The sequence below is a fragment of the Triplophysa rosa genome, linkage group LG21, assembly GCF_024868665.1.
Source record: "Triplophysa rosa linkage group LG21, Trosa_1v2, whole genome shotgun sequence".
Lineage (NCBI taxonomy): Eukaryota > Metazoa > Chordata > Actinopteri > Cypriniformes > Nemacheilidae > Triplophysa > Triplophysa rosa.
This window is the reverse complement of record NC_079910.1, coordinates 767704-787185: the sequence shown is the minus strand read 5'-3', so window position 1 is coordinate 787185 and position 19482 is coordinate 767704. Positions and strand designations below refer to the sequence as shown.

At 44.4% G+C, this 19482-nt stretch overlaps 2 protein-coding genes across 9 annotated transcripts in view; both read left to right on the top strand.

Moving 5' to 3' along the window:
• Positions 1-82: 82 nt before the first annotated feature.
• Positions 83-13026, top strand: ctc1 (CTS telomere maintenance complex component 1). 8 transcript variants are annotated; one of them, XM_057319351.1, is made up of 23 exons: positions 83-299; positions 764-927; positions 1010-1238; positions 1309-1517; positions 1611-1737; positions 1820-2107; positions 2312-2440; positions 2577-2800; positions 3053-3203; positions 4265-4607; positions 4718-4832; positions 4916-5273; positions 5346-5435; positions 7153-7287; positions 7657-7703; positions 7828-7934; positions 8031-8199; positions 9628-9702; positions 9879-10041; positions 10176-10240; positions 10313-10469; positions 10551-10665; positions 10823-11247. In XM_057319351.1, the coding sequence occupies exons 1-23, from the start codon at positions 258-260 to the stop codon at positions 10927-10929; spliced, it is 3609 nt and encodes a 1202-aa protein (XP_057175334.1). In that variant the 5' UTR covers positions 83-257; the 3' UTR covers positions 10930-11247. The 8 variants fall into 8 exon arrangements, with proteins under 8 accessions (XP_057175334.1, XP_057175332.1, XP_057175330.1 ...); XM_057319349.1 differs by having other exon boundaries at positions 4265-4631; XM_057319347.1 differs by lacking the exon at positions 10823-11247 and adding an exon at positions 11323-13026 and having other exon boundaries at positions 4265-4631; positions 4916-5435.
• Positions 11324-19482, top strand: part of tfr2 (transferrin receptor 2) — a 10764-nt gene continuing 2605 nt past the window's right edge. The window contains exons 1-16 of the mRNA XM_057319362.1: positions 11324-11404; positions 13226-13259; positions 13703-13922; positions 13990-14176; positions 14247-14387; positions 16352-16460; positions 16543-16785; positions 16863-17002; positions 17101-17282; positions 17366-17485; positions 17559-17641; positions 18467-18530; positions 18608-18675; positions 18788-18858; positions 18946-19030; positions 19114-19341. Of these exons, the coding sequence (XP_057175345.1) occupies positions 13230-13259; positions 13703-13922; positions 13990-14176; positions 14247-14387; positions 16352-16460; positions 16543-16785; positions 16863-17002; positions 17101-17282; positions 17366-17485; positions 17559-17641; positions 18467-18530; positions 18608-18675; positions 18788-18858; positions 18946-19030; positions 19114-19341 (1971 nt within the window). The 5' untranslated portion in view covers positions 11324-11404; positions 13226-13229. The remainder of the gene's footprint in view (positions 11405-13225; positions 13260-13702; positions 13923-13989; positions 14177-14246; positions 14388-16351; positions 16461-16542; positions 16786-16862; positions 17003-17100; positions 17283-17365; positions 17486-17558; positions 17642-18466; positions 18531-18607; positions 18676-18787; positions 18859-18945; positions 19031-19113; positions 19342-19482) is intronic.

Below are 19482 nucleotides of genomic sequence, written 5' to 3'. Positions count from 1 at the left end.
GCTTTTTGAATCTTCACGAGGGGGTGAAATGTATCTTCTACTCCACACCACACGGTGGCGATACCACGCATAGAGACGCTCGGCGAAGAAGAGGCGCGTTTTCAGCGCGCGCCGCGCATCAGCTTGCATTTTAATATCAATTTGATATGACGTAAAAAAAAACTCAGCATCAACAATACACATTTATATTTACCTGTTTGATGCTGACCTTCGAAAAGCGCACGTGTGTGAGCTTATGTTGACAAACATAACGTTACATGGAGGAGTTTTTAGAGCACTTTAAGGAGCGCACGAGATCGGTACAACAAATGATTATCTAACGTTACCGAGCTCGCTGTCTGTCAGTTTCATATAAAGTTACTTTATGAACTTATGTATAATATACAGCGCAGTGTTTGTTCAATCCTATTTATTTAACGTGGTCTCATCCTGACGGCTTTCTGTCTGTGTGGTGTTTCGTTCTCATCGTGTTTGTAGCTCTTTAACTCTATCGTGTATATGTATATTGTTTATTCATTCAAACATACAGATTTTTCCTGTGAGTGGGTTTTTTTTGGTAGCGTTAAATGTCTGTCAGTGGTTCTCAAACTAGTGTGCAGTTTTCTATCAAATATAGACTACCAACCATGTTCCAGGCAGCTTTGTATTATTGTGTGTTTTTTGTTGTCATGATTTGTCTTTGGGGGGCCTGACACTGATAAGGTTTAAGAACCACTGATATATATACGGTCACATCATCGTATATGTTATGTGTGTGTGTCAGGAGCAGCGCTGGCTGTGTGAGGTGTTTGAGGGCGTGAGACAGCAGCTGTATCCCCTCATCAGCTCATCTGTGGGTTTGTCTGTGGAGCAGCTCACTCTCTCTGTGCTGTCAAAAGTTCAGAGAGCCGCGGGGTCAGAGGTCGCGTCTCTACCCGTCAGCTACAGGTCAGTGTTCTCTTCAGTGCACACTACATGTTAATTACCGTGCTGTGCTGTGCACTGTACCCTTATTGTTTTGTCCCGTCAGGTTTGTGTCGTTGTCGGAGTTGACGCGTCAGCAGCACACCCCATGCTGCAGCAGCCTCACATGGAGCTCCGCCCAGTACCGGGAACAGGCCAGGAGGGCACTGCCCAATTACAGAGCGCTGGCGCGCGATAACATCCTTCTGATGGGCTATCTGTACGATGGGCCGGCTGCAGGGGCGAGCGATGGGGGCTGGTGGGTGAGAGATGCCGGAGGCGCTGTGTCATGTCGGGTGAGTAAACGGAGAGCCGCGCTGCGTCCTATTGTTGTCACACGCGAGTTCCTCACACTTGTTTGTTTAGTTGGTAAAATCCTCTCCTCTGTGGCTCGGGAGGCTGATGCTGTTTCCCACGTGGAACTACATCCCCCAGAATGCACCTGCAGGAGGAGGTTACCTGGAGCTGATCGACCCTCCAGTTTGTGTGACTCCTGAGGCCATGACCTTTGACCCCGGAGGATCCCTGACTGAGGCCATGAGTGTGAAGAGAGCGGCTGAACTTCTGAAGCAGAGGTCAGAGAGGTCACAGCGTCTCGTCTGTGTGTGTGTGTGTGTGTGTGTGTGTGTGTGTGTGTCTCACTCGCCCGTCTCTCTCTCTGGTGACAGGTGCGATGCTCAGGTGTGTGTCAGTGGGCAGGTGAGTGTGATCTCCCCTCTGCTCTTGATCTCTGGCAGGAGATTCTTCTGTCTCATTCTCAGTGAGGGAGATTCTGCAGCTCCTGTGCTGATCACGGTAAGTGTTCTAGATTCTTCTCGCTCTCTTTGTTCTGTTTCTCTTCTGTCTGTGATGTCATTCTTGTCTGTGTGTCTCTCAGGAAGGCAAACATCAGTACTGGCGGCAGTGTGTTTGCGTGGGTCAGTATATTTGCATATCTGCAATGCGAGTGTGTTCTCTGCGAGGGTGGGCGGGGCATCATGTGCTGTCAGTCACCGCTCAGTCCCGCCTCCATCCACACGTGCAGACGCAAGAGAGCTCTGAAGATCCAGAGAAACACCTGATGGACACAGACTCGCACGCACCTGACACACACATGACCTCACACACAGCATCGTGCTCCACCACTTCAGTCCGAAAAAAACACTCAACCCTCATCAGCTACAAGGTGAGACTGATTCTGTTCTCTCTACGTTTAGATAACCCTCTTGTTTTTATCTTCACTTGCATTCAGTCTTAATTTTGCTTTTTCAAAAGGAGCGCGTTTTGTGACCTTTGTGTTGTGACTGTGTTTGATTGACAGGGTTTGATCACAAAGGTCCTGCACGCAGAGGCGGGGCTTTATTGTGTTGTGACTGTGTTTGATTGACAGGGTTTGATCACAAAGGTCCTGCACGCAGAGGCGGGGCTTTATGAGATTGACGGGAAGGTGGGGCTCTGTCTGGCCTATCAGCCGCTTCAGGAACGTGGCGGCGGCTTGAGACCAGGAGCAGAGATTCAGGTGAGCGTGATGTCAGATCAATTGATATTTAATGTTCAATATGTTCTCACTTCCAGTAAGCCACAACAAGCTTTGACGTTTTAAAAGAACTGATACGCCATTAAACACAATGAATGAGTGTGTGTTGTCTCTTCAGCTACACAACGTTCATTTCTTGTATCGGCCTTCACCGTTCGCACCGGATGTGGTTCTGTGCGCATGTTTGTGCTCCAGCGCTCAGGTTACCGCCTTCAGTCCTCTGAGTTCAAAGGTAGAGGTGTGTGGGTCACACAGCCCGCTGCAGCGCCACCTGCTGGAGAAGAATCTGGGCGTGTCCCAGTATCTGTGGCTCTGTTACTGTCAGCGTGTCATCACAGAGAGGTGAGCGCTAACACATCATCACCACAAACACAAACATGAGCCTCGTTTACTTCACCTCATGCTGATTAAAACCCTTCTGCTCAACACAATTGTGTAATTGTGTCGTGAGTGTCTAGTGGATTCAACACAGTAGCAGATTCACGTCAAACCCACGAGCGAAAACTACATGACAAACATTGATAAAAATTGATTACTGGTCAATGCAGTCTGTAAACGAATAAACACTAAAGTAATGGTGTGTGTGTGTGTCAGGTTGTGTCCACGCTGGGTGAGAGAGGAGCGTGTGTGTGTGGTGGCCGGGCGACTGCTGGACTGTGTGTGTGATGCTGAACAGAAGACGGACAGAAAGAGAGACATTTACAGAGAGATGCTACAGGAACCCCACCAGTGTCCCGTAACCACGGTAACACACACACCAGTGTCCCGTAACCACCGTAACACACACACCACTGTCCCTTACCCACAGTAACACACAAACACACACCAGTGTCCCGTAACCATGGAAACACACACACCAGGGTCCTGTAACCACGGTAATACACACAATAGTGTCCGTAATCACGGTAATATACACAACTGTGTCACGTTAACACGGTCACACACACATATAAATGTTGTGTAACCATTGTAACACACACACACCAGTGTCCTGTAACCACGGAAACACACACACGCCAGTGTCCCTTACCCACGGTAACACACACACACACACACACACACACACACACACACACCAGTGTCCCGTAACCATGGAAACACACACCAGGGTCCTGTAACCACGGTAATATACACAACTGTGTACCTTACCCACGGTAACACACACACACACACACACACCAGTGTCCCGTAACCATGGAAACACACACCAGTGCCCCTTACCCATGGTAACACACACACACACTCACCAGTGTCCTGTAACCATGAAAACACACACACACTCACACCAGTGTCCCTTACCCATGGTAACACACACACTCACACCAGTGTCCCTTACCCACGGTAACACACACACACACACACACCAGTGTCCCGTAACCCTCAAAACACACACACACTCACACCAGTGGCCCTTACCCACGGTAACACACACACACACACACACACACACACACCAGTGTCCCGTAACCATGGAAACACACACACACCAGGGTCCTGTAACCACGGTAACACACACACACCAGTGTCCCGTAATCACGGTAACACACACACCAGTGTCTCGTAACCATGGAAACACACACACACACACCAGGGTCCTGTAATCACGGTAACACACACACACTAGTACCGTAATCACGGTAATATACACAACTGTGTCACATTACCACAGTAGCACGCACATATCAATGTCCTGTAACCATGGTAACACACACACACCCAGTATACATGCCTAAATTCATCAGCTGTATTTCTTTGAGTGTGTTGTTTATGGTTGTGTCTCCCTCTCTCTCTCTGTGTTTGTGTCAGTATTGTGTGTCGTGGCCATGTGTGGTGTTGTGGTCAGTGCGACATCTCTGTGATTGGATGAGCAGTGAGGTTTGGTCATCTCTCTCTCTCTCATCTCTCGTGTCGCCGGCGGCGGCTCACATGACGTGTGCGGAGCTGAACGCGTGTCTGTCGTGGTCCGTTCACAGCGTGCGTCTCACTGCAGCTCATTCACAGCCACTCATGTTGGTGGGAGTTCTGGAGCTGAGCTCCACTCACGCCACGCTTCAGATCAAAGATCAGACACAAACACTTGACTGTGTGTGTGTACAGACCGACCAGTCAGGAGCCACCACAAACTCCAACATCAGCACAGCCTGGCTGGGTAAACCCATGACATCACTTCTGTGTGTGTGTTACATTGTGTTTCTATTGGGCACAACAGGTTGTGTGTGATATATAGTGTGACAATATATATTGTGTGTGTGTGTTCAGGTTGTCTAGTGTGTGTGCAGCGCTGTACTCTAGTAATGGAGAGATTAATGAAGACAAATTTCCCCTCCTGGAAACACCTCGACCAGCCGAACTACATCACACACAAACACTGCAGGTACACACAAACACCATGCAACACAAACTTTCCTGCAATACACACACCTTTGAATCTGTGTGTGTGTGTGTGTGTGTGTGCAGGCTTTACCTTCAGTTCTGTGTCAGTGATCTGATCATCATCAGTCCGTCTGCTGCCATGAGCATCAGTCTGATGGAGAAGAAGAGAGATCAGACAGACGGAAGAGAAGCTGACCAGAAGAGAGACAGACGTGATGAGGGTGATGATGATCCTCTGAGGTCAGCGTGTGTGAGTCTCGTCTTCAGACTGAACTCTAAACAGGGTGTGATGTTCAGAAACACATCAGTGTCTGCAGACGCGCACACACTCCAGATGGGATTCACGGCCACGGTCTCGTGTCTGGGAGACGTTCAGCTCTGGAACAACGATCCAAAGAACCGGAGGATACAGACGAGCGAGACTGACGGACGCGAGACAACGGTCAGACATCTACACTACACTGTTTCACTGCTGTACTCTGGGTTTTATTCTGCTAGTGTGTGTGTGTTACAGATGGATCTGCACTTTGGAGATGTGTGTGTTCGATGGTTCCCGCTTCTGCATCCTGGATCTGTTTACAGATTAATTGCACATAACACAGAGGTAACACACAGAATTGTTAGAATTGACCACGTACACAGGAAGAGACTGACGTGAAAATGACCATTCACAGTTTTGTTTGAATCTGAGCTCAGTCACAGTAATAACCTCAGATAGTCTCAACAGCAGAATGAAGGAAACATGTTTGTCATGACTCCAGGGGCGTAGCTACATGGTGGCCACGGGTGGCCACGGCTACCCCTGAATGATGGATGGCCACCTATCTGGCCACCTCTGTTGTGCGAAGCAGTTTTGAGATGCGTGTAGGAGTTTACAGAGTGCTGCGCAGATCATTTAGCGAATGCACTGAAAGTAACGCGAGATCATTACTCTCTCGTTAATATGATGTCATACGCTGACGCACTGACGCAAACAGTCTGAGCGCTATTAGCTGAACAGCTGCTAACCTCTTCGCTTCGTGACAGTGTACTGTCTGTGTATCATGGAAGTTCATCGCGAGCAGAAGGATCAGGGTAGGGTTGCACCAGCCATTCGTAAGTTCTTTCTTAAACATGAACGTATAGTCCACACTAGAGGCTTAGTAACTACTACTAGCTAGTTTGTAACTAAATCTGTATGTTATTCGGTTGCACCATTTGGTCTTAAGGCAGAACGTAGCTAGTTCGTAAGCTCTCCGTAAAGTAATGCGTAGTCGCATAATATGACGTTTACCTTCAACAGTCCAATAGATTAAATTCGTGAGAAAAAGTTGTGTTGAAATGTTGTGAATTTCAAAACATTCTTGATTTAAACTTATTTTACCTCGCATAATAACGGTAAAATCGGTATATAGAATACTACCTTTCATGAATAACATATTTAAAAGTAGATTAATAAACAAATGCTGTTTAAAACAATACAGCCTACTTAATGCAATTATAAATGACATGCAATATGGGTGATTTCATTTTACTGCCAACTGCCAGTTAAATAAAAAGATTATTTCATTTTGACGTGCGCAACACAGGCAGATATACACACACGGAGGCGCGCTAGGACGGTTCGTGTTAGAGCAGTCAAAAATGAAATGTCATCACATAATGTTCTCTATTTTAAAAGGTAAGTGACTGTAAATGTCAGCGTTATCATGTGTGTAAATCATTGAAGAATGTCGAGTGAAACAAGAGCTTATTCCATTAGGAGGCTTCCGTAAATATTTAGTTTATACGTAACATTACGCTTCAACTAAGTTGAATGGTGCAACTCAAAAATATTTTGTAATTTGTAACTTAATGCCCGTTTAAGTCAAAACTACAGTAGGCTAAGTTGTAACTTACACACAGCCGGCTCCAGGTCAGTAAAATCAGTCTTGTTTAACTGGATTTCATTCATTCATGATATTTTCGCGAAAGTTTAAGTTGGGGTACTGCAATGTTTATTTTCTATAAAAACTAACTTACTGCAAATGATAGCTAGCAAATTATTTAAAAATAATGTTAGCACATGAAAGCATTGCAAATAAATTGTTTACTTTACGTTCTTTGTGTATGCTTTTGACCAGCAAACTATGTGTAATGAAGAATTATGATGTAGAATGTAAATTACAGTAGAAGTTAAAGAATTTCTGTCTGTAAGGATTGTTTGGTCACCCTAATAAAATCACTGGGTCTTACCTGGCCACCTCTAAGAAAAGTTCTGTCTACGCCCCTGCATGACTCGATGATTTCTGCCAAAGTGAAGCTTTGAGTTTTAAACACATTTTTCCTGTTTGGTCTTTCAGGATGTGAGTGTGTTGAAAGCCGAGAGCATTTCAGCAAGAGGCGGAGTCAAACTGCTCAGTAACCCCGCCCTCCTGATGAAGCATCAGTGGCGCTTACACACACTCACACACATGGAGCAACTGCTGGACACACAGGTACACGCACACACACTCTCACACATGTTGGGTTTCCATGCTTTATGGGGACATTCCATAGACACAATGGTTTTTATACTGTACAAACTGTATCTCATATTCCCTTCCCCTAACCCTAACAATCACACACAACTGTCTGCTCTTTTACATTTTCACAAAAGTTCATTCTGTTTGATTTATAAGCTTGTTTCCTCATGGGGACCAAAAAATGTCCCCACAAGGACAAGGGTTTTGGATATTGCCATCTTTGTGGGGACATTTTGTCCCCATACCGTAGGGTTTACCCTTCCCACACACACACACACACACACACAGGTACACACAGAGAGGTTTCTTGTTTGTGAACTGTGATGTGTTGTGTGTCATCAGTCAGATGTTGGTGCAGTGATGAGTGTGTCTAAAGTTCTTCACTCCAGGTACAACACAACGTTTGTGTTTTCATACAGTAGATTATTTACAACAACACATTTGTGTTTACACATAAATCTGAATATGTCACTCCCCTCGAGCATATTCATTCATTCATTTTTGTTTTATCAGCTCCACCTCTGAGATCGTCTCTTTTTATGGAGTTATATCTCAGCGAATCACATTGCAGGAAGAGATGGGAACAAAACCCAGCATCCAATCAGTGACAGCGACTAAAGGTGTGTCCCCGCCTCTTTTGTTCACGAGCATGTGTCGTGTTATCTTTCCAGAATGTGAGTTGATGCGTGTGTGACAGGAATGTGTGGTGTGTTCAGACAGCAGTGTGGTGGAGGAGGGTCTGAAGATCCGCTTGACCGTTCAGGACTCTGAATCAGCAGGTCACATGATTCAGGTGTATGTGGATTTGTCGTGTGGGCCGTACACACCTGGACTGCTGCAGGGGGCGACTGTAATACTGCAGGACTTCCATCGCAAAGTGTCCAAGTGAGCCTCTGTCCATCAGCAGTGTTTAGTGTAGTTTTGGCTCAAGTAAATGTTGAGCTTATATCATTGATGATGATGTATCCGTAAATTACAAATAAACAAAAACGGTGCAAAGATCACATATTTTTTCAAAACGATTTTCCACTTGTCACTTTCAGACATTTCTAGAAGTGTCTGTATGAAGTGATGATGGGTAAATAACGTCTGGAACTTAGTTCCTGAGGACAAAACGGATCAAATGTTACACTAGTGAAGTTTTGGGCGACTCATGATGTTGAAGTGTTGTTTTGAGCTCAGTGTTCTGCCAGAACTGTGTCACTTCTGCGTACCAGTAATAATACTCATGTAGAAATGTTTTTTTCTGAGTACCGTTGATGGCAAAAACAAAAAGAATGGCCGTTTCTCAGTTCCAAGAACGCGAAGAACGGACTTGTGTTCTTGTAGGGACTGGTCTTGTGAGGTGGCTCTCACTAAATCTTTGGTGTTTCAAGTTTTACGAAACCTCTACCCTAACCTACGATTGTTAAACTTGCCAAATAACACGGTTGCGTGATGACGTCAGACTCGAAACACCAAGGATTTAGTGCGAGCCCTTGCGAGGCAGCCTCAGAAGGAGGAACTTGAAAGGATGCGCCGCTGTGACTTCTGGGAATGAAAGCGGGTTCTGTACGGCTGCGTTGGATGCCTGCTTGATATCGAGAACACATCCGCGTACTTTCATGCGTTCTCTGTACTTGTGACGTAGAGCGTGAACGCGAGGACACAAGACCGCTGAAGAACGCCTATTGAGAAATGTTGTGATTTTCCTATTCAGCAAGTTAAACTTCATAAAGAAACAGATTTTTCTCAAAGAAATGTGTTAGATCGTGTAATTCACGTCACTCGTGATGAATCTGCTGGAGTGACTTTCATGACTCCAGATGTATTGAAGTTAACAGAATTTATGTGACATTCGTAATGCTTTATAAAGTGATGCGTCGTCAAACGGTGGACACAATACGTTTTGAAATCATTTAAATGGACTTGACACCTCACGCATGTGTTGACATCATCATAATGGATTGCATGTTGCATTGTTTTTCTTCATTATCCAGCCGTCCTCTCAGCTGTGTGTGATTATTAAAGCAATAAGCGTTTGATAACAGCTGAGGGCGTTGTGTCAGTAAAACCTCTCAGCTGTTATTAAACGCTCTGTAACACACTGCTCCACACGGACTACTGCTTTCCTAAAACACTTATTCCAGATGCGTAGCAACTTAGGTTTCATTAAATAAAGTAAATAAAGTGATGTTTAGGCGATGTAATGCGGTCAGCAGTTATAAATCGGGGTATTTTATAACGGCTTCGAACTCGGCTCATCCAATCAGAATCAAGGACCAGAACTGACCGTTTTATAGATGATATTATATTATATTGAATGTGTTTCAGAGCGTGTAACGTGTACTGCCGCTCTCTGCCCATCAGTTGTGTGAGCGTCACTGGTCTGGGGTCAGTCAGCTCAGGGTAAGAGCACACACACCCATTATACATAAATAAACCAATAAACACAATAACATCAAACAAGACGCTATTAAAATAAAGTCTCAGGAGAAGGATAAAATTATAAAAGGATTCTGATAACATGTATAAAAACTCTTTAACATGACAGAAACTCTCTCTGTCTCTCTCTCTCTCTGCAGGTCAGGTGGGTCCCAGTCCCCTCCTCCCATGATGCTGTTGGGTGAGTGGGCATCAGGCAGGACGCAGCAGTGCATTGTGGGTCAGGTCAAAGGTCACATTGTGTGCGTTTTGTCTCTGAGGTTGCAGTGGATGTGTTCACTGTGTGGCAGTACCTTCAGACAGGTGATGACATCATCATCATTGTGTGTGTGTGTATGTGTGTGTGAGACCTCAGGTCCTCATCATCAACAGAAGTCCTGATGGCCTCATGTTTGTGTGTGTTGTATCTTGACCCTGTGACTGTTGTGTCCCCACAGGGTTCCTGTAGCAGAGGTCAGCCCCCGTGTGACTCCAGCTGCGGTGTGTTTCAGGCCGAGGCTAAGTGAGTGTGTGTAATTTGTGTATGTGGGTGTCATGTGTGCGTGCGTGTGTAATGTGTGTGTTGTGTGTTGAGGGTGGCTGTGGAGGACGGCTCAGGTGAAGCTCTCGTCTGGTTTTCATCTGACACCGTCTCCGAACTGCTGATGTTGGACGTGGGTCAGTGGGAGGGGCTTCAGAGACACGTCAGGGTCAAAGGTCACGTGAGGGTGTACACACGCGGCCACAGCATGGTGAGTGTCTTAACTGTAGAAACACGAGAAAGATTTCACTCTCTTCGTGTTTTCATTCGTTGTGTGTTTGTGTGTGTGTAGATGTGTGATGTGGACCCCGAGGAGCCTCTCGTTCAGTTTTTGTGCTGTTTGTGCTCCAGTAACACAGTGTGTCGACAAATCAAGCTCACGTGCAGACTGCGAGCACAGAGAACAGGTAACACACACACACAAGTTTGTTTTGATATCTTTGTTAGTGCATCAGTCCATCTTCAGCAGGTGTGTGTGTGTGTGCGTGCGCGCGCGTGTGTGTGTGTGTGTGTGTGTGTGTGTGTGTGTGTGTGTGTGTGTGTGTGTGTGCGCGTGTGTTTCAGGGAAATGTCAGCTGAGGAAAGTGTGTCGAGGACCCACAGAATTCATCAGCAAATTCCCACCTGCTCCTCAGCTACAATGCCTAGAGATACAGACAGACACACACTGACACACACAGACGTGTCATCAGGCAGTGGTGTTAAACTCACTGAATGTGTGTGTGTGTGTGTGTGTGTGTGTGTCAGTTGTAATGTAAATCATGACTCTTGTGTATTTATTTATTTGTGTAATAATGCAGGGATTCTGTGATTGTTTATTATTTATTTTGTAACAAACCAACCAAACATTTTTCCAAACGCTGCCAAGTTGTTTTCGTGTGTTGAATGTGTAATCGTTTTTATAGAATGCAGCGTTTTTTATCAAAGCTTGTGTACATTTCTTGTGTTTGAGTGTGAAATAAAGTGAAACGTGTTCTGTTTTAAGCTTTCATTCAAGTTTCAAAGTTAAATTGACATCCTTTAAACTAGTCTTGGAGTCGTTTGAAATGTGTCTCCTCCCCAAGAGGTGGAGCTAGTTAATGTGTCATCATCAGAGGGGCGGAGCTTACCGGACGGTCATTGAACACAGACGGTGGCAGGACTGAGGTATGTCACACACATATACATATGAATATAAATCTCACATTTAGTGTTTTTGTATCTGTTTCATTCCTGTGTCAGTGAACAGTTCTTGTTTGTGTGTGTGTAGATGATGCTTTAGTTTGTCTCGTGTGAATATGAGGGCACGTGTGAGTGATTGTTCATTTGATGAGCAATTTTAGTTTGTCGTCGAACTTTCTCCACTTTAACGGCTCTTATCAAAGACACACGTCTCTGTGCTCTGTCACGCGCGCGCGCGTGTGTCCTTGAGTGTGTGTGTGTGTGTGTGTGTTAGAGAAATCAATATGTGCAGCAGTGGAGTAAATAATCCTTCAGAGTAACAATTACAAAACTCTTTCATGCTTTATACGACTGAGTGAAAATAAAAAAACTGCTCTCATGTTGTTATAAATCTGTCATCATTTGTGTTTTTTTAAGAGGGGAAACTCATGTGCTGCGAGTCCAGATGTAAAGAATAACTGATCATTGACATGAGAATCATTCTTCTATGTCATCACTTTTATCACCTGTGTTTTAGTGAAAGTGAGCTCATCCTTTCTTCATCTGTGTGTGTGTGTGTGTGTGTGTGTGTGTGTGTGTGTGTGTGTGTGTGTGTGTGTGTGCGTTTGTGTTCTCCGTCAAAGCATTTAATAAATGACAAAAGTGTGTGAGAGAGATCAGACACAGTAACATCAGACATTAACTGGTCTCATTTTTAAAAGCTGATATCGTGTGATATGTTGGAAGACAGTTCTGAGAGAATCATGACAGTTTTTTTCTAGATTGGACAAATGTTTGTGTAGTGCAGGAGTGTGTGTGTTTTCTAGAAGAAATGTAATTTAATGCATGTGTGTGATGACCAGTGTTGGGTGAGTTCCTCTGAAAAGTAATTCATTACTAGTTACTAATGACATATTCAATAGTGTAATTAGATTACTGTACAAATGACTCTCCAAAAAGTATTTAATTACTTATTATTAATGACTTTCTATATCCTACATCAACCTTGATTAGTTTAGTGATTCAAGGATAGACATGAAACGGCTCTTCTAATTCATTCAAATAAATCATATAAAACTACATAAATGATTCTTATTAACTGATCAAAGTATACAAATGTGAGAATTATACATTAAAGCACGGATTTTAAAGTTAGACTTTGAATTTGGATGTCAATTCCACTATTGCACACACATATTACACAAGTATTTAGTTTAATTACATCAGAAGTAACTGTAATTAAATTACAGAAAATTTGAGTAATCCCTTACTTTACTTTTTCAAGTGAAAAGTTAACTAATTACTTAGTAACACTGGTGATGAAGTTTGTTTTGTTCATGTTTTTGATCAGACTGATGATGTAATGTGACAGTGAATTTATTCTGCACACATTGTCAGCACAATCATTCCTGCGACACATGACGTGTTCAGTGTGTTGTTGTCTAACTGTTGAGTGACATGTCAAGGGTTGTTTTCGCAGCGGTTCTTTATAGTTTTATATTCTTCAGATCTTGATGTGCTGTGTGTCAGTGTTCTCTACTTTATCTCTCTCACTGTCACTATGAGATAGACACACACACACACACACACAGAGAGAGAGAGAGCAGCTGTGTCATCAGCGCTGGGATTGATGGGAAATGAGCTCAAACAGATGTGGCATGTTGACTTTATTGATCACAGGGAATTCCTGACATGACACAATCGTCAACACAAATGTTTCTTGGACTGAAATGTAAACGTGTTTTTTGTTGTTAATGGTGGTTTGTGATGTTCTTCGGTGTGTCATCTGTTGTTGTGTGTCATTGATGAGTGTTTGTTGTGTTACAGGAGGATGGATTCTGTCACAGGGTTGATCACACGGGTAAGATATTCATTCATTCATTTAGTGATTCGTTTATTTTATCTTTTACTTAGCACTTTAATTTTGTACTTATTGTATGTCTTTTGTTATATGTTCAATGGTTTGTCAATATTGTAAGAACACGCAATCATGCCAATAAAGTACCTTGAAATTGAAATGATTTTTTGATCTATTGATTTATCTATTTTCATTTCATTCAACTTCAAATATTTTCCTCATGTCTTAAAACTTTTTTTTAATACGTTTTTTAATTGATTAATTAACGTCTTTGTTTCATGTTGTCAAATTCTACAGAAAACAGAGAACCCCCCAACAGTACCACACATATATAACAGATCCAAAAAACACTCAAGCTGATGTGGCATAATAAGCTGTGATGTTTTTGCTTTTATTGTGACATCTGGCACGTTTACTGCAGGACCGCCAATTTGTGTTTTAAACAGGCGACAGGGGGCGGAGCTCAATGTAATGAAGGTGTGGAGGAAGGAGGCGGGGTCAGACATCGAGCGGCTCATGTTGAAATGAAACTGGTGGCGCTGGAGTCGGAGGAGGGATCGCAGGTGCCGTTGAACAGTGACATCATCACATCACATCAGCAGACAGCCCCCCGCAGGAAAACAGCGCTTTACCTCACTCTCATTGGCCTGCTGATATTCAGCGCAGGTACATCTTCACACACGCTGACGTCACATCACAGCAGTGCACAGAGCGTGATTGCTTTCATCCTCAGCGTTCCTGCTGGGATACGTGGCGTTTGGTGGAATGTGCCGCTTCTGTCAGGAGGAGAGCGAGCCGATTCCTCTGAGCGACGCCGCCGGATCAGAACACGTGCCCGGGGGAGGAGTGATGTACATGTCTGAGCTCAGACAGATGCTGAAGAAATACCTGAAGGAGGACAGAATGGAGAGCACGGTCAGGTGAGATCGTGACCTTTGACCTGCGATGAGTGCTCAGAGGTTCTGTTGATGTTGACTGTGATGTGTTCAGGCGGGTGAGCAGGACGTCTCATCCTCCGGGTTCTTCTGAAGGAAACGCAGTAGCCAGTGAGATCCTTCACAACCTTCAGAACCTCCGCATGGATCACACCTGGACGGACTCACACTACGCAACACTCCAGTTCCCCTCCAGGTGTGTGTGTGTGTGTGCGTTTTACTTGTGTGTCATTTCATCATCACGTGTGTTCTATTAAACCCATGACTGTGATGTTGCATGCGCATTCTGTTGTTCAGTTTACAGTCAGATTCACAAAACATTCTTAAGCTGTGTGTGTTTGTGTGTGTGCGTGCGTGTGTGTGTGTGTGCATGCTGTGCGTGTTTGTGTGTGTGTTTGTGCGTGTTTGTGCGTGTGTGCGCGTGTGTTTGCGCGTGTGTGTGTGTGTGTTTGTGTGTGCGTGTGTGTGCGCGTGTGTGCGTGTGTTTGTGCATGTGTGTGTTTGTGTGTGTGTGCAGGGAAATGTCAGCTGAGGAAAGTGTGTCGAGGACCCACAGAATTCATCAGCAAATTCCCACCTGCTCCTCAGCTACAATGCCTAGAGATACAGACAGACACACACTGACACACACAGACGTGTCATCAGGCAGTGGTGTTAAACTCACTGAATGTGTGTGTGTGTGTGTGTGTGTGTGTGTCAGTTGTAATGTAAATCATGACTCTTGTGTATTTATTTATTTGTGTAATAATGCAGGGATTCTGTGATTGTTTATTATTTATTTTGTAACAAACCAACCAAACATTTTTCCAAACGCTGCCAAGTTGTTTTCGTGTGTTGAATGTGTAATCGTTTTTATAGAATGCAGCGTTTTTTATCAAAGCTTGTGTACATTTCTTGTGTTTGAGTGTGAAATAAAGTGAAACGTGTTCTGTTTTAAGCTTTCATTCAAGTTTCAAAGTTAAATTGACATCCTTTAAACTAGTCTTGGAGTCGTTTGAAATGTGTCTCCTCCCCAAGAGGTGGAGCTAGTTAATGTGTCATCATCAGAGGGGCGGAGCTTACCGGACGGTCATTGAACACAGACGGTGGCAGGACTGAGGTATGTCACACACATATACATATGAATATAAATCTCACATTTAGTGTTTTTGTATCTGTTTCATTCCTGTGTCAGTGAACAGTTCTTGTTAGTGTGTGTGTAGATGATGCTTTAGTTTGTCTCGTGTGAATATGAGGGCACGTGTGAGTGATTGTTCATTTGATGAGCAATTTTAGTTTGTCGTCGAACTTTCTCCACTTTAACGGCTCTTATCAAAGACACACGTCTCTGTGCTCTGTCACGCGCGCGCGCGTGTGTCCTTGAGTGTGTGTGTGTGTGTGTGTGTTAGAGAAATCAATATGTGCAGCAGTGGAGTAAATAATCCTTCAGAGTAACAATTACAAAACTCTTTCATGCTTTATACGACTGAGTGAAAATAAAAAAACTGCTCTCATGTTGTTATAAATCTGTCATCATTTGTGTTTTTTTAAGAGGGGAAACTCATGTGCTGCGAGTCCAGATGTAAAGAATAACTGATCATTGACATGAGAATCATTCTTCTATGTCATCACTTTTATCACCTGTGTTTTAGTGAAAGTGAGCTCATCCTTTCTTCATCTGTGTGTGTGTGTGTGTGTGTGTGTGTGTGTGTGTGTGTGTGTGTGTGTGTGTGTGTGCGTTTGTGTTCTCCGTCAAAGCATTTAATAAATGACAAAAGTGTGTGAGAGAGATCAGACACAGTAACATCAGACATTAACTGGTCTCATTTTTAAAAGCTGATATCGTGTGATATGTTGGAAGACAGTTCTGAGAGAATCATGACAGTTTTTTTCTAGATTGGACAAATGTTTGTGTAGTGCAGTGTGTGTGTGTGCGCGTGCGTGTGTGTGTGCGCGTGTGTGTGCGTGTGTTTGTGCGTGTGTGTGTTTGTATGTGTGTGCGCGTGTGTTTGTGCGTGTGTGTGTGTGCGCGTGCGTGTGTGTGTGCGTGTATGTGTGTGTGTGCGTGTATGTGTGTGTGTGTGTGTGCGTGCGTGCGTGTTTGTGTGCACATGCATGTGTATGTGTGTGCGTGCGCGTGTGTGAGTGCATCCTTGTGCGTTTGTGTGCGTGCGTGTGTAGGTCACAGAGGAACACTCTCTGGTTGGTGGATTCTGAGGGGGTGGAGCTTGAGGAGATTCCTCTAGATGGTGATGGTTATTGTGCTTACAGCGCCACAGGAACAACCACGGTAACACGATCTCCGTTACTATGACAACAACAGAGGCCATGCGATGTAGTTGATACATCAGAAAACACGTGTGTGTGCGCAGGGCGGAGTTGTTTATGTGAACTACGGTCGGCGTGAGGATTTTGATGAGCTGCGTTCACTCGCCGTGTCTCTCAATGGCTCTATCGCTATAGCGAGGGTGGGAGGGGGCGTGAGCTTCGCCGAGAAGGTGTGGCACGCCCAGGAGGCGGGGCATGTGGGTGTCCTCATCTACCCCGACCCTGCAGACGTACCCCAGGATCCACGGCGACTCGGCCTCCATAGCAACGCTGTCATCTCTGAACATGTACGTTGTGTGTCGTTCACGTGTCATTTTCCATCGCTGTCTGGCGTCGTGTTTATTGTTGTTGTGCGTCACTACAGGTGCATCTGGGATCAGGCGACCCCTACACACCGGGATTTCCCTCCTTTAACCACACCCAGTTCCCATCCACCCAATCGTCTGGCCTGCCAATCATTCCAGCTCAGCCAATCAGCGCGAACGTTGCTTCCAAACTGTTAAGGTCTGTTCCTCCTTCTGATGAGTCATGAATCTGTCCGTCAAATGAATGTGCAAATTTCACCTCCAAATATATTTCGCTCAAGAAACTCTCTCTCTCAGTCAGTTGTCTGGTGTTGGTTGTCCGCGGGGTTGGCAGGGTCGTCTGCCATATGTTCAGTGCGTGTTGGGTCCGGGTTTCACAGGCCCCGGTGAGCGCCGGGTGAAGATGGGCGTGTTTAACAAAATGAAGCCTGTGCTGCTCAACAACATCTTCACCTCCATCGAGGGCAAAGTGGAACCCGGTGAGACCCTGATGTCATTTCGTGTGTCGTGCGAGCGGTTGACGAGAGGAGAGCTGTTCAATCACGTGTCACGTTCCTCTCAGATCATTACATCATCGTCGGCGCTCAGAGGGATTCATGGGGTCCGGGTGCTGTGAAGTCTGGAGTGGGAACAGCCATCCTGATGGAACTCGCTAGAACATTCAGCACCATGGTGGAGAACGGTAAACACACACACACACACACACACACACATGAACACACACGTGCTGCGTATTAACTGTAATGTGTCCTCAGGGTTTTCACCCAAACGCAGTCTGCTCTTTGTCAGCTGGGATGGAGGAGACTTTGGTAATGTTGGTGCCACCGAGTGGCTGGAGGTCAGTACTGCACTCTAGGAACACCACAGGAGTATTTACTGTAATAAACTGTACCGTAGACTAGGGCTGTCACGATTCTGAAATTTGACTGACGATTAATTGTCTTATAAATCATTGCGATTATGCCGATTAATTGTCTGTTTTAGGGCTTTGATGATTATGCCGATTAATTGTCTGTTTTTGAGCTTTGACATTTAATTCTCATTAATTTTTGATTCAGCGATTGAAACGACCATATTGTTCTGAATACAAGACTATGTTTTTTTCTTGGAAATACATCGGAAAACATTGGGTCATCATATATTTAAGGTTTAGGCTTTTACCTGTCAATAATACAACCACCAAATACTTGTAAATTGATCAGGAGTGAATTGAAGCCACCATTAAAATACTATCAGTCATAGAAAAGCTTCTAGTCTGTTTTTTTACCTGTGTTAATGAAATTTTGGTAGACTGGTTTTCACACTGAGATTCGCTTAAATAATATTAAAGTGTACTGCAGGTAATTTGTATATGTTTTAGTTTTTTTAAGTGATTGTGTTGTGGTGGTACATATGACAAGTATTACCATGCTTTAGTAACAATATATACACTAAAATATGCAATATGCAGATGCACTACAGCTCCCCCTAGTGTCTTCTATAGAGATGTGCAATAATTGCGATGATCTGAAACTATCGCGATGAGGTCAAACAATCGCGATGAGACGGTTATTTAATAATCGTGACAGCCCTACCGTAGACACATTTTTTACTATAGTAAAAATTGAAGTGTACTACGGTATTTTGTTATGTTTACTCAGTGTTTGTGTGTGTGTGTTTTCAGGGTTATCTGACCATGCTGCACCTGAAGGCTGTGGCGTATTTCAGTCTAGATCAAGCCATCCTGGGTACAACACGCACGCACACACACCTTAAACAGAGATTGTGTTTCAGAATAACCCGTGTGTGCGTGTGTTGTGTTTAGGTGATGATAATCTTTCTGTGTACTCGAGTCCTCTGTTAGCTGATCTCATCGAGGGAGCCATAAAACACGTCTGTGTTTTTTTTATTAGTTTGTGTCTCTGTGCGTCTCATTACATTGAGAGATGCTTCAGTCTGCTGCTGGTTCTGTTTCTGGAGGTTTTGTGGTTCTGTGCTTTTTCAGGTGGAGCATCCCAAACACTCGGGTCAGTCTATTCTCTCTCTGGTCCAGCGACAGGGAGGCTGGAAGAACATGTAAGAACACTTCTTCACTTATGACCAGTTTCTTTTGTTCATGTTTTTACTCTTTTTTCATTCTCTTGTTTGTTTGTTTGTTTGTAGTGTGAAGCCGTTGTATTTGAACAGTGGTGCGTACAGTTTTACAGCGTTTGGTGGAGTTCCTGCCATGCAGCTGCGTTTCAATGAGGTAAACATCACTAAACTCCAGTGAACAGAGCATCTGTATGTTTGTGTTTCTAATTGTGTGTGTGTGTGTGTGTGTGTGTTCAGGACACTCGTGTGTATCCATTTGTCAACACTCAGTTGGACAGTGTGGGTCGCCTGCAGGAGTTGTTACAGGGTCGATTGTGTGCTGTGGGTCGAGCTGTCGCTGAACTCATCGGTCTGATGGTCCTCAAATTGTCACATGATCACATTCTCCCGCTCGACGTCACCTGTTACAGCAGCGCTGCACAACAACTCAGCTCCAAACTCAGTCTACACATAACTGAACTACAGGTAAACGCACTCACACACAACTGAACTACAGGTACACACACACACAACTGAACTACAGGTAAACGCACTCACACACATCTGAACTACAGGTACAAACACACACATAACTGAACTACAGCTACACACACACACACACACACA

Excerpts from the sequence above, each read along its gene's own strand:
- ctc1 (XM_057319345.1), top strand. The coding sequence starts at position 258 with ATGGAGGAGTTTTTAGAGCACTTTAAGGAGCGCACGAGATCG. Across the intron at positions 4,833-4,915 it reads ATCACACACAAACACTGCAG|GCTTTACCTTCAGTTCTGTG; the intron begins GTACACACAAAC and ends GTGTGTGTGCAG. Across the intron at positions 8,200-9,627 it reads TTCCATCGCAAAGTGTCCAA|AGCGTGTAACGTGTACTGCC; the intron begins GTGAGCCTCTGT and ends AATGTGTTTCAG.